At 38.5% G+C, this 15,141-nt stretch overlaps 1 protein-coding gene across 3 annotated transcripts in view; it reads right to left on the minus strand.

Moving 5' to 3' along the window:
• The window catches only part of LOC124164566 (VPS35 endosomal protein-sorting factor-like), a 104,417-nt gene extending 89,649 nt beyond the window's left edge, over positions 1-14,768 (minus strand). The window contains exons 1-4 of one of the 3 annotated variants that reach the window (XM_046541943.1): positions 14,551-14,766; positions 13,857-13,950; positions 7,381-7,641; positions 5,537-5,738 (exon numbers count right to left, since the gene is read on the minus strand). In XM_046541943.1, the coding sequence (XP_046397899.1) occupies positions 5,537-5,738; positions 7,381-7,641; positions 13,857-13,950; positions 14,551-14,717 (724 nt within the window). In that variant the 5' untranslated portion in view covers positions 14,718-14,766. Of the gene's footprint in view, positions 1-5,536; positions 5,739-7,380; positions 7,642-13,856; positions 13,951-14,307 lie in introns of all 3 variants that reach the window. The other 2 variants (XM_046541944.1, XM_046541945.1) reach the window with 2 other exon arrangements.
• Between the last annotated feature and the right edge of the window lie 373 nt (positions 14,769-15,141).

Below are 15,141 nucleotides of genomic sequence, written 5' to 3' on the forward strand. Positions count from 1 at the left end.
ATAATTTCAGTTTCGATAGAATTGAGTAATGATTCTGGAAATGTAAATTTGATGTGTGTGTACATTTTACCAAACGTTGGAAAAATGTGAATCGTTTTCCATCTTAATACCTCTTTCAATGTTTCTTTTAATGCAGCTGTTATCGATAGTGCAACTCTCATGAAAAGTACATTTACTGCTTATTATTATAGCCTGTGGTTTCTGTCGTTTACTTATATTATTTTTGGGAGGGATAATATTTCAGATTTGCCAGTACCTACAATTGATCAAACATCCGCAAATCCCTCGAATTATATCCATTGTACTGTTTTCGTGGAAGTCTATTCGGAAATTATTTGCAAAATCTCTTTCGTTCTTATCTTTCAGATGGTATTTTACTTCCTTAAATCTCAAATTATTCCTTTGGTGAGTAGACAAGCATCGTTATATAATAGACTTAAACGGTAATAATACTACTTCCGGAAATTATTCACCCTGTTAAACGCTTAAATATGCGTATTCTATACTCGAAAAACGTACCTAGGATAGAACCTTGTTTTTTAGGTTTGCTGTGTACTGCCTTATTTTATCACTCGATCGAGACTCAGGAGAGTAAAAGCATTAACATATGTCACTTCATAAGAAGTATTTCACTTCGGCCTTGGTAAACAGCCGTTTGCGTTTCTGATATTATATTTGTAAATAGTGTTTGAAAGCAAGGAATAACATCTATATTATAAGGCCACGGAAACATGCCGATGGGCTCAGAGGCAATGGTGCGTACGTTGCTTCTATGACAACTTACGTTGACGTTTACCACAAGATAGTTATAAATAATTATTTCCTTAAAATACCTTTCCTCACTAAATAAGGTTTTAACTGCTGACAATCTTTTGTTATGGCTGCAACTGATTGTAATACAAAGGTATGGAAGCAGACGAAGCTGAAATCCAACGTCTTCCATTTGATTAATACTCACGTATGAGAACGTTTTCAAGACATGTTTCGCTATAAGATGTTAAGTGCATATGAAATTGTTAACTAGTAACCACTGTCGATGTGTTTATCTTCATTTTTGCCATAAATTAGTTCATAATTACTGAAGTATCGTATACAGATACGTAGGGAACTTGCCCTTCAGGATAGGTGGTGCCCCTACCGGCCTCAACGGGAAACGGCTTCATTAAATGACCATGCCTGGACGGAGAGTTTCCAGACCTTCTCATATTCTAAGACCGTGGTCACACCATTGGAGCAAATTAACACCAACAATGGATTTCAAACATGTAATTTCCTGAGTGTTATTTTACAGGGTTCCCACTCTACTTGAATAATGAAATTCACGGCTTTTTCCAGGTTTTCACGGTTATTTTTCAGGTTTTTCACGGTTTTTTTCAGGTTTTCACGGTCTCAATTTCGCTAAATTCACGGTCCGTTAATAAGCCAACAATAAGAAAATCACTGGCCGTATATGAACAGAAAATTAACGTACGCGACAAACGCCGTGAATGTTAACGCCGCAATGAAAAGTGATATCTGTTATGACGTGATCTATCGTTTGCAAAATTCAGGGCCGACAAAAGGACCAGCCCAACCGCGCTCTTGCCTGGACGCCGAATACCCTTCGGACCTTCTTCCGTCCGGACACCCGAGGGCCTTTTTTAATTCCTCGCCGAGAGATTGTTTTTTGCGCACGTTGTTATTACTGCACAGTGGCCGAATTTCCCCCACCCCAATCTTTCTTATTTAACGGAAAATATTTTATTTAAATTGTTTATAGAACATAATAAATCGAAAAACAATTTCATTCACCGTATTAGCTCAAATCTAAGACGAACACGATTCTAAGACTACCCTCCTTTTTTGGAACTCCACTAGGGGAATTTTTTTTTCCTAATAACGAAACGATAATAAAATGAATGCGGAAAAACGATCAATGCTTTAATTTTTTTGCTAGGTTGCCTATGTCCCAGGAAACGCAGGATTTTGGCGAGTAATTAAGATATTCATTAAAGGTTTCAATCAATATTTTAGATAATAACAGGAATAGTACTACTTTATCAGGACACAAAGGTCATATTGTTGATTCGACCCATATCTCTTTCAAAATTCTGAAGGAAAACGCCACCTCACTAAAAAAAAGTTTGCTCTCCACTCGGCATTTACACTGCTATTATGGATTTCAGTCAGAGATAAAAATTCATATCCATCAAACACCATTTCCAGTACATGTATTCACGAAAGCAATGTGCATGTTGTGCCTAAAACAACCGCATTCGCCGGCGCAGTGACTGGTTGTGAGATAGATGACGAAGGCCAAAAATAGTCTATTACTTGAATTGTTCCTGTCTAATGAATATATTTTTAATATAATTCAGGTAGTGTTGTGTTACTTTCCCACGGCACTGAGCTTCTCCCAATGGTATTTCCATCCCTTGGGAAGATTCCAACTATGTGCTTGTCGTTATTAGCCATAAATGACACATTGTATTTATTTCGTCTCATTTTCGTCAAACGATGGATGCGGGAAAATTATGCGTCGGAACGGCAATTATCAAACGATCAATGCGAGAAACGATACTTCGGGGAACGATAGATGCGGGAAAAAATTACATTGTCTATAAGGAACTTTATTTGGGACCAGAAACGGCGAACGATCAATGCGGGAACGATAGATCGAGGTTCCACCGTATAACTTTTCTTTTGAAAGCGGCAGTGTAATGACTTCTTTCCTCTGCTATCGTAATACTCTGAAACCAAAACTAAATCGATTTCTTTAATCAGAGGCAAATCATGTTCCCTTCATACTTTTGCTCTGGAAAAAATGGAACGACTTTTGTAGCAGTTTATATCGCGACGGCATTGAGGCTTTAACGTTACAATCCTAGGCGGATCTAGTGAGGGGCACGGGGGCACATTCCCCCCAGACACTTAAAAAATATGCATTATTCTGAATACGATCACATTATCATTGCGCTCCTTTTGTATCATGAGGTATCCTTGTGCCCCCCCCCCCCAGGAACAAAATCCTGGATACGGCTTTGCTTGTGCTCCCCACTCCCCAGAAAGAAATCCTGGATCCGCCTCTGGTTAAAATTTAGGTAAATTGTAATCAATCACACAAACATTTTGTAAGTTGATCAAGCTCTAACTTGAATGGAGCCGAACCCAGGGTAAAGCAGGCGATCTCGCGGACACGGCAGAAGTGCACCCGGCGATTGATTGGCACGCACGCTTTACCTGCTGCCTAAAATGGCAATAGTTTTTCACTTAAACACAAAATTAAATAAGCTAAATTACAGTTCAGGTATTTTTGACGTTGATTTTTCGTTGTATAGCTATATATATTAGGTGACAAACTCTGGTATCCATAATTTTTTCTGACGAAAATTATGCAACCCGATTGACGTCGAGAATTTTGCATTCGATTGTAAGACGAACCCTCTTTTCTGCAGGAGTTAGGAGGAAAATATACCTTGTCTTAGATAGGTGCAATTAGGTAAATTATAATTCACTTGGTTTGAAATATATAAAGACATAAAAAAATACCTGCTGAAACATGTTATTTTCACTTTCACTTTACTTTATTACTCGTCAAATATTTCCACACAAACTTTCCGGTTGCGACGTAAAACTGGCAAGTCCCAGGTCGACGCATGCGAAAATCGTGTAATGCTGTGTTGCCATAAGCGGAAATCTTCTCTCGTTTTCAGGCCGCAACGCGCGAGAATTAGTTACGTCGCGCCGAAAGCTCGCTGTCGCCCGGTTCAAACTCAGGGAGCGTTATGTCCACTAGTGATGGGTCGATCATGAACGATTCGATCAAAAAGATTGAATCACTAGGTGGATCAAATGACTCATGATTCATTTCGTTAAACAAGTCGATCATCAATCATCAATCACTCCGAATTCCGGTATCATATCAATCATCCCGGTTTCCGGTTTATTTCAAAATTTGGAACGATCGGTGCTTGATCTCTTTTCGACAGGGCAGAAATAGTTGTGAGAAAATTAAATACTATGTTATAAAGAACTGAATACTTGTGTAATCTTTTTCTTATATGTTTTCCAACAGTTATAAGTATTAAAAACACCAATACACGTAAAAGGAAAATATTAAGATGACTCTTAAATTGTAGGAGAACGTTAAGAAGTAGAAGTTAAAGCTGTTAACATTTTACTGTGCCGTTAATAAAATTATCCTGCAGATCAGATTCATGGGTGTGGTGTACTTAGTGTTATATTTTGAGATATATAGTTAGAAATTCTTCTATTAGTGTTAAGAAACTGTGGCAGTTTTGCCTTCCCAAATATTTTCATGACACCACTTCCTTCATTTTTGCAATCTAATTTACTGATCTAGTAAATCACAATCAAAATAGTATATGAAATGATAATATGGATAGCAATCAGCGTTACCAATGATCTTCGCAGATGAGGCAGTAATTATTCGATTATTCAAAGTGATTTATTACATCCATTGATTGAGTCTTTTCGATCTTGATTCCTTTTGAGTCTTTTCAATCATGACTCCTTTGAGTCTTTTCGATCTTGATTCATTTGAGTCTTTTCGATCATAATGATTGAATCAATTGATTGAATCATTTATGTGACTCGAGTCAAAATGATTGAATCACCAAAATGATCGACTTTGCCCATCACTAATGTCCACAGCGAATAGGTTGTCAAGGTTAGCCGTCTTCCAATCAGAGGATTGAGGGTGTTGAATATACGTTCAAATTTTTCGACACAAATGCCATCTAGATTTAGTTTCGAAAGCGGTCGCTGCAGCCAGTGGGAAGCCTAATTGGATGGAAGGGGGACTTAGGAGTGACCGAGGGAGGGGAAACCAAGCCAGTCGAGGAAAGTAAACAAGCTGATGAGAAGTGGTGTCATATTTCAGGAGGGGGGGAGAGAAAAGGCCTGCCCTGGGGAAAGATGTTTTTTTTCTTCAGGCAACATTCGTTCCCACGCTTTTCTGACCCATGCGACGATGCTCGCCACAATGAATAGAAGTGCGCTGGCTACGAACGAAGTTGAAAATTTCTGGGAATGTATTATTATCAAGATTGAGAGATTTTTAAGGTTTAAGGACGAAATTCACGGCTTTTTCCATGTTTTTTCACGGTAGACGAAATTCACGGCTAATTCACGGTTTTAAGGTTTTCACGGTTGAGTGGGAACCCTGATTTTAGCATTTCCTCTTCCTAAACTTCTAGGGTTAGCCAATTAATGATAAGCAACATTTAAATAAGATTTCCTTCTTCCAGAACTGTGGAGCAAGAGGCCTGAAGATGACAAGGTAATCCCATTTTAATACAAATTTAAGCTTTGAAAAATAAACTGAGGAACAAATTAAATACAGAATATTTTTAGCTTTATATGAAAAATCCTGATGATACAAAAAAAAACTGGTATGATAAAAAGGTGATGATTTCTAATAACTAGTTGCTGGGGATGCCAGTAAATATCCTCAGGCATCTTGGAAAAATATGCTGGATATATCTGTACATCAGTCAGCTTGAATAATTAAATTTTACTGAAACAAATACATTACCTCCAGAAGACAAAAAACTGGTTACAATGGAAAGTTTCTCTGATGTAGTAAAACGATTCAATATGGCTGCTTTCTTTGCTGCCCACGGCTCAGACTTGTCCATCACAGATGGGAAATGCATTGGAGAGGAAGCCTGCTGCATCAATGGGACGCCACCCCTGTGACTCTGTTTTCCACTCCGAGTTTCTGCTACACTATCCCACTGTAAATTTGACTGAGTAAGATTATTGAGCACCCATACCTCTTGCCAACTAACTCAAATTTTTGAAATGACAGTATGTGACTTAACCTAATATAAGACAAGTAAGATTAGGATCAGTTTATTATCTTCTGGAGGTAATGTAATATGAGGGTGTATTGAAAAGTATGGTCTCCAACGACGCTATCTCTGCATGCGAGTCGCTAGGAGAAATTTGACTACAGCACTGCATTCCTTGGTTCCTACGCTAAAATTTAAAACCACTATTGTTACCTTAGGTCACTCAGTCGCTGTATAGCAGTCGTTAAGGATGAAGCTCACGCTTAGCATGCCCGCCAGGTGCGAACTATGCTAAGTCATTTGAATTTTTGAAAGCGAAAATGTTTTCACCGATAGAAATTCATCATCAGTTAGTGGAAGTATATGGTAAGAAGAGTATCGCCATCAAAAACGCACGGAAATGGAGCTGGGAGTTTTCTAATGGACAGGAAAACGTCCATGATGAGCAGCGATCGGGGAGGCCTAGTTTGCCAGAATCAACGGCGGCTTGAATTGATGACATGGAGCAATGCAATGACCGAAGAATAACCCTTCATGAGATAAAGGAAGGTCTAAATGAAGAGTGAGGCAACTTCTCCGTGGAGAATTTGTAGCGGAGGTCCTCGGTGACAACATGATGTCTACCAGGTGGGTCCCTGAGCAGCTCACCGATGGACACAAAAAAAGCTGGTCCACATGTGTCACATCATACTATTGCCATAATCAATGAAATCGGCTAGGATATCTTCGACCACACTCCATACTGCCCAAAAGTCACCCCGAGGGACTAGTACCTTTTTTCCATCTTTCAAAAAACTCCTTGGGGGACAGAGATTCAAGTCAGACAAGGAAATGAAAGATGCAGTCAACAGTTGGCTTCCAAACGTGGCAGGAGAGTGGTAAAACGCCATTATTAAAAATCTGGTTACAAGGATGCAGAAATCAATTGATCATCAAAGCGACTACGTAGAAAAATAGCTAAATGCTCAGCCTTTCCAATGATATATGCAAAGTTGAGAATTAATTTATGTTCCATTTTTTTAAAAATTGGAGACCTTACTTTTCAATACCCCCTCTTAGTTTCAGTGTACAAATCCATCTGCCCTCTGAAGAAAGATCTGAGGTTTTTAATCTGCCATCTATTTCCAAGATGCATTAGGATATGCATTTGCATTGCCAGCTACTACAAAATTGAAACCATTGTCTTTTGTCATAAGCATACCAATAATAAGATTAATATGGATCTGCTCACTTATCTTAAAATTGGTTAAGTCACCTTTTGTCACCGCAAACAGTCGAGATACCTGATTTAGAAATATTTTATCTCTGTAAATATTCAAACAGTTGCAGTGAAACGGTGGGAAATGAAAGGAAATTTATTTCTATCTTTCTTTAATTTCATCACCAACTCATTTTAGTATCAAAATTTTTTATGTGTATGAAAAGGTATTATTACAAAAAATAAATATTAATAAGAAATAATATATTGTAATATTATTATTATCATTATTATTTTGATACTTAAATAATGTTAACTTGACCTTGAACACTATATTCTCAAGAACTTCTTCTCCATGCCCTAATATGAGAGTCAACTAGCACTTACCTTTAAATCATCTGATGCATATTCTGCTGCCATTTTCGATAAGGGATCTAATTCAGCATCTTTGCTCTCCTGTTCTTTAGCAAACTGACTTAGAGGATCACTACCTTCGAGAGCTGATGACAGAGGATCAGTAGGCCCAAGGGCAGAGATACTTGAACTTCGACTCTGGAACGCTGCTATACCAGCTGTGGGTGTTGATGATCCAGTACTGCTCCCGGCACTTCCACCAAAAACTTTCCTTGCCACACGCGAATCTGTAACCTAAGCATTTACAACAGGTAAGCCAGTCAAAAGTTTTAAGCAAACATGAAATATGTATGTTGTTACTAAGGATGTGGGAGTACTCGAAAATTTGAGGTTTGAATTTTTTTAACTTTTTTGGTCTACAAAGTTAAGGCTCTATAGTTTGTTCACTTCGTCCACTTAAGTTCCATGAAGATTCAAGATCCCTAAAAATTGTTGATATGACTTTTAATAAAAATTTCCAAGGTTCCTGAATCTTGCAACTTTGGCAAGAAAGTATTTGTCCAGCCAAACCAGTGTATTGAATTTTCTAAAAGCAGTAATACTGAAATATGGAGAAGTCAGAGCCTGATACCTGAGCATATAGAACAATTGGTTTTTCTGTGAAGAATGAATTCGAAAAGATCAAATATTGCATGATACATAAACGTATATAATCTTGATTACAATTGTACAAATGCCTTTGCTGAGGGCTCTTCTGAGCTTTTTGGATACATACAGTAGATCCTCACTTATAATACTTTTAGCTGAGACACAAAAAAAGTTTCATAAGAGAGGAAGACTCCAACGTGAGGTTTATCGGTAAAGGAGCAGGAAATCCTATTCAATTGGGTCTGCTTTGTTTCCAGGAGCAGAATCCAGCTGACCTCCCAAGACGAGGCTTAGACCCTGATGCTCTTATAAATTCATCTCTATGGTGGCGAGGACCAGAATGGCTGCTATCTACCCTGGAAAATTGGCCAAGACCACCTGAACCTGTTATTGTTCCTCAACTATTCGTCGTTCAAGCTGCAGAAGAGAATGCAATGTTGAAACGGTTCTCTTCGATAACCAGGCTGATTAGAGTAATGGCCTAGTGCCTAAGATTCATTGCGAAAATGTCATTAGCACTCAATACCTGGACTGTATGAATGCACGCACGATATCATTGTGAGAGTGGAAGGTTTGGTTTTTCCACGTAGTTTATCCGAGACATCGTCAGGCAGCTGAGCAAATTTTTCACCCAAAATGAGTAGCTAACAATGGGGCATACAACGTCGGTACGGAATTGGATATACAAGTTACATTACCTTAGAATACCGGCATATTAGTAATTACTATTGGGAAAATGAATAAATCAGAAAATATAGGGTATGTAATGTAGCAAGTTATTCGGATTGTAACATTCATGAGCGATAATGACAATAAAACAACAGCATCTCCCCATTACATATTTTTCATTCCTTATGGAAGAACAAGGTATTAAGGCATTCACATGAGAAGTTCGTTAAAAAATACACTAAAATTTCATTTAAACTTTGCCTATGCACAGAACAAAACGAAGAATTCCTTACAATGAATAAAAAATTTGAGTTTGCAACAAATTATTGCTTGCAAAAACCATTGCCGTTTTAAGCACTTCACCGCAAATTCCTGCTGTGGGAATGATCATAAATGAGTGGGAGGGTCGGACTTAATTGCCTAAGGGGAGGCACAAGGGTCTCGGGTCTGAATACCACCGACCATAGCTACCTCTGCGGTCGCTTCCCATCCCCCGCCCCTTCCCCCCGCGACAGCTATACCCGACATCTGGTCGTCTGGGTAGAAAAGTTTGCGACAGCTATACCCGACGTCAGGTGTTCTACGCATGAAAATGTCCGTCGGCTATACCCAACGTCCGGCGCCAAAGAGTTAAGTGAGCAATTTAAATAACTGCACAACTCCTTTCATGACTGGGTGATGAATGAACCGAAATAGATTAAGAGCCCAGAAAAATCTACTCTCTTTATGATTTTTACGCATTAAAAATTAATTTTCCGATGAAATTTTAGCAACAGTAGATTGAATCTACCGGGAATCTACTTGAAATTGACTTAATGATTACGTGTTACTGACAACGAGAGTTAATCTCCGCAAGCATTTACAGTAACACCCGTTCTGTAAAAAAAAAAACGCTTTCTACCAGGCAGAGTTAAGCTAACAACTATTCAAGGTCCAAATACGTTTCATTTACACCCACCGACACTAGTTGGGTCAGATTTGATGAGCACGCCACGAAAGCAACTTTCCCCCGGTTCCATTCGTCCAGCAGATGTGGGGTAGGCCCACAGAATGAAACCATGCATGCTGTTTTTACCATCCTGTTGAATCACCATCGACTGATGCCCATACTAGAAATACAATTATCTTTTTTGGATGTCCTTGTAAGCCAAATGTATGGTGCGGAAGGATTTTTAACAGCTTATTCGGGCATTATTTCGTCGGGGCGACGGAAAACATTAAGTCGGCAAAATTCTAGAAAATCTTCTGTTAGACATAGATATTCCATAGTTCATAATTACAGATTAACAATCATTAACAATAATAAAAATTAATATCTAATAATTGGCATCACTAATTATAAAAACTTATTATTCTATATTGGCATATCTATGTAATGAGCACACAGTACTCTCGCTCGTGTGACTAAAATCGACACACGCACCGCAATCTTCTTATAGAACAGTTCTCTAAGTGTAACAGTGTAAGTGAGACATTTAATCTCATGGGACTGGAAAAATACGTTTCGTAACTGTGGTCATTGTATAGGTGTAAAGTTTCATAATCGCGGTTGGAAATACATGGGTTCATGTATGGGATTATTCACGGGACCAAAAAAAATCGGTGTATAAGTAAGGTCATCGTATAACTGAGGGTCGTATAACTGAGTTACTATATATTCATTAAATTGAAGACATATTACTATAGGTTAATTCATTTCAGTTGTGCTTATGGGATTGTTTAGGACACATTAATTTTCATTCATATCCTAATACTGACATGATTTACCTCAGCATTCCTCATTATCTTTTCCTTATTAGATCAATTGGGCGAAAAATCCACAGAGAAAAAAATCATTCTCCTTGACCAAGATTCAAACCCGGGTCCCTCAATTTCTGGTCGAGTGCTTTAGCCAGTTAAACTACTGAGGCTCTGTCATTCTTCCCGATGGACAAGTGGGAAGTTAGCACACGCTAGGACATCAGCTAACAACCTAGGCAGGGACACACAGGGATTTCAAATATCGAACAAAAGAGCCTGAAAGCATTTGAATTAATTAACAAAATATAGAAGTATTTGCACAAATACACTGCCCAACTAAGGAAGGAATCAATAGATATTGCAACGCCTGCTAAACCATTTTTCTGAACTGACGGCGGCTGACCTTGAGCGTGCTCGAAACCCACCCACTCTTCTAGCCAATCACAGAAGAGCGACAGGAGGAAGTGTGTTGGAGCCTGCAGTCTCTCTCCGAACTCCGTGCAGTGCAGATCGCTCTCTAGCTAGCAGTGTTGCCAAACCAAATCTCTCAGCATTCGTCCGAGAATCTTCCGCCGCCCCCGAAATTACCGTTATTCCCAAGGCTGGCAACGCCGGTCGGCCGGATGGAGGGGAGCGGAGCGGAAAAGGGATGGAGGGGAAAGGAGAGGTGGAAGGGGCAGTGCTTCTGATTGGCTACTTGCTATTTTCCACCCAGCCGCCATCAGTTCGCTAAAATGGTATAGTGAATGCTATCAACGAAAGCTATTGAGCATGAAGAAAAAGATTTATTTATTGATCGCTCTCATCCAGTATTAAGCACATATAGTTTTTGCTGCAGAAGCTACGGTCATGATTTGACGACTTATTCGCCAAGTTTTCCTTCAATGTCCATACTTGAATCCATTTAAGGCGACGAATGTCCTTCTAGGGGTTGTTATTACTTTTTCTCTTATCATTTTAAAGCAAAGTTATAAATATTAAATAGAAATACTGCTAGAAGGTTTATGCTAATTAATGTTAAAATCCCTTTCCATTGTAATTTCTCAGTTATGGCTTTATTGCATCAAAATTCTAAAAAAAAAAGTGTACCACTTTTTCCGTGTGCTGAAGACCAGAAATTCAGAAACCCTTTGCTCCGAATCTTTCCGGATTCGAGGTCCTCAACTGTACTTTGTTTCATAAAAGAACAGAAAATATTGAAAAATCATGAATTTACTACATATTTCTTTGAAAAATGAAGTTTTTCAATTATGCAAAGTATTAAAATTCATGTACAACCCTCAACTAAACACCCTGTTTTTCAAAAATTTCAAAAAGAGATATGTATCACTTCTAACCTTCTCGGCTGCATCACTGGGGAGTTTCCATATTGCTTGCTCTACCCTTCCAATTACATCACCAAATGGAATATTTCCTGATGCGCGGGCCACGTTTAATCTCCGTTCATTTTATCTTTGCTGGCGTGGCTAAAGCAAGTGGAAGGGGTGAGGGGAGGGAAAGTTTTTCGACACGTGACTCTGCCAATCAACAAACACAAGGTGTGGCCTCAGTCCGTCGCTCTCAGACCTCCGTTTACTTAACATCGCGAATCTGTTCGTGGAGCAATATTGCCAAACAGCAAGTGTTCTCTTGAACAATGTCTTTAAGTATGCCTTCCACCAACAGTGCCTCATTCAGCGTGATAGCCGAAGATATATGTAATGGGCTTCTGTGCAAGGATTATCCTCAATACCTTCCAAATGTATAGGTACATTATCTGGGTGCCGGGGCACAAATACCAGTGGCCACCATGACTCACACCTTTTCAGTGACAAACTAGAGCGGCTTCGTGCATTTGGCAACGTTCAGTGGACTCATTCTCTCTCTCTCTCTTGGTATGTACTACCCCTCCTGCCTCACCAGCGAAACCTTCCTAGAGTGTCAAGGCTCTCACGAAAACTGAGAGTGTACCTTCATCAATCCCCTCACAAGTTATGTTAATAACTGTCCAGTGGTGATAAGTTGTGGTGAGCCATCTATCAGTAAGCACTGTATTAACCAACTTCTTTTTCAGCCTCTCTATGCCCCACTTGTGGACTGATTCTCCCAAATTACAAGGTGCACAGTCAACAAACTCCCAATCAAGAGGTGACAGAGAGGCATTGGTGGAGATCCATCAGTCTTCTCGCATTGTAATCAAGAGTTTGTCTCCAATCACGAATTTGTTCTCTAAGCAAAGCAAAACTTGTCTGTCGAAGGATACGATCCAATTTCTTCAATTTCAGTGGCGACTTTTTTTACCTTGGCAAATTTTGGAATGATTTCCTTGTCACGTCACTTCACAATAAATTAAGACTGCAAAGAAGTCTTGCCTTCTCCTTCCGCATAGCACCAAGTTCACAAACAATGAGATATATCTCCTCCCAGCAGAGGTTAATAATAAAACTGGTGATACCTGAGCCTCATTGCTGTACCTACCAAATGTGATGTCACTTCAGTGTGAAATTGGACATTTAGACATTTGTACGTAACACACCAATTGAGAATGGAAGACAAGTCGTTTTCCAAAGAGTCGGCCAACATGACTGAATTAACCTGGTCTAGAGCCCGAGAAGAATCCTCGAATAATATTCAACAGGAAAAAATAAAATCGTTTATCATCTAAGTCTGTTTCATTTTTTGTTGGAAATTAATATCGAAGTATTTACTGTATTGTATTTTTACTTTCTGATTAAACTTTTTTTAAGAAGGAAACTTCAGGATTTGGGACATATAGGACTTTCAGAATAAATACATATATTTCATCAACCTCTTGTTGCTGTATTGCACTACGTGTTCTGCTATAAACTGTCATTATAAAAATATAATTCCCATAATTTTTACACAAAACCAGGACATTGTAGAGAATTTTCGGAAACCGACGGGAAGCCCTCAAAAAGTGGTCTAAACTGGGGCATATGGCCACTTTAAAATTTACTCATGAATAGATAATAACTTTTACAAACTTGGCTCCAGGGAAATGGGGATACGACTATACAACAAACTCCCTCCTGATGTTAAAAATATTTTTAAAATTTAATGCATTTAAAATGCACTTAAAAAGGTTCCTTCTACTAGGTTCCTATTATTCTTTGGAGGAATACTTATGTAAGTAACGGAAGGGCTTGATGAAATGTTTCACAAGGTGTTATTTTTATTCTATGTTTTGAACGTTAATTAAGTGATATATGTGTAGAGTGACTTTATGTTTTGTTAAGTGACTTATGTTTATGATTGACATGCCTTATGCCTTGACAAATGTACCTCGGTCTTTGGGCAAATAAAACATATTATTATTATAGAACAAGTATTTGTGAAAATAAATCAGAAATGAAAGCAAAGAGATGATAATTAGATGATTACGAGGCTCAGTTATGCATATCTAGAATTATTTACACACCACCGACAATTTTCTGTTGAAAAACAATACTTACAGTCACAACGATAGGTTTCAATGGATGATCTGATACTTCTTCCCAATGCAGAGACTTCTTCTCCTGCTGACTGTAGTTCCTCACTCTGCAAACCCTATAATAGAAAAACATTATTCGAGAAGGAAAATACATTAAAATAAAAAAATTATGGTTATCTGGTTGCAAAGACAACAGTTTTCACTGCAAAGTGAGTTGTACAAGTCTCAATTAACTTCATGGTTTCAATACTCCACAACTCTCCAGCCTAAACAACTCCGATGAACATCATAGGCTTGACTTGCAGAGCGATTCTTCACATTAAGAAAGTTATTATATCAATATGGGAGGATAAAGACACTCACAGAATAGATTTAACCACTTGTAACTACAGAGAATGCTACAACAGAGTAAACCATGAAAATATAAACAGCTCAAAAAGCCGCCAAAAAATATATTGATAGTAGATACGAACCAGTCACAAGACGAAGGTAGCTTGATGCCATGCATTGCCATTTAGTATAATTATCTGTCACAGAGGAGCTTATATTACAAACGGTTACATAAGAATCTCTGATTACGTACTAACAGCGACTAGACAGGGATTTTTTTATCTATAACCCTCATCAACGCGAGATATTGCTAGTAACAATGAGGGTAAATGCTATTCCTAACATGAAAAACTTTCAGGAGTAGAAATTTTCTCTGCTTTGTTTACCCCACATAGAGGCGCATAGAGGATTGCCCCGGCTCCGCCCACGCAACTCTCGTTTCAGTTAGCAGTGGTACCATCACAAAATAATTAAAGGACAATTCCGAAAACTTAATTTCGCTCATAGGCATGGTCCAAAATGAGTTAATCATACATGAAGAAGTCAAAACCATAAAATTAGTAGAAATCACAAATAAAATAGAAAAAAAAGCTAATTATCGTCTTTGCAATGATCATTTCGCGGCGACTGCAGTGACTTTTCAAAAGAATGGAGTGCTGTAATGCGTACTGATCCAATTGCTTCAAATAATCAAAAATAATAATAATAAAAGTTGAGCTAGCATCAGTGCTGTAGTTGGGCCGGTACGACGTACTCCCTATAATCACAATCGTTATAAGCGTACCGGTTAAAATACCTCCGCGGCCGGATGTATAATACATGTTCAGCAGTTGGAATTTTTGGTGACTACCGCCTATTTTTTTCAACTACAGCACTGGCTAGCAAGATTTGTCGGTCCCTATATTCTGCATTGACCTTAACTTTATCCTTTAAACATTATTTTTACAGCATAAAGAAATCAGGCTAATGTCTGGAAT

The sequence above is a fragment of the Ischnura elegans genome, chromosome 8, assembly GCF_921293095.1.
Source record: "Ischnura elegans chromosome 8, ioIscEleg1.1, whole genome shotgun sequence".
In the NCBI taxonomy this organism is placed as follows: domain Eukaryota; kingdom Metazoa; phylum Arthropoda; class Insecta; order Odonata; family Coenagrionidae; genus Ischnura; species Ischnura elegans.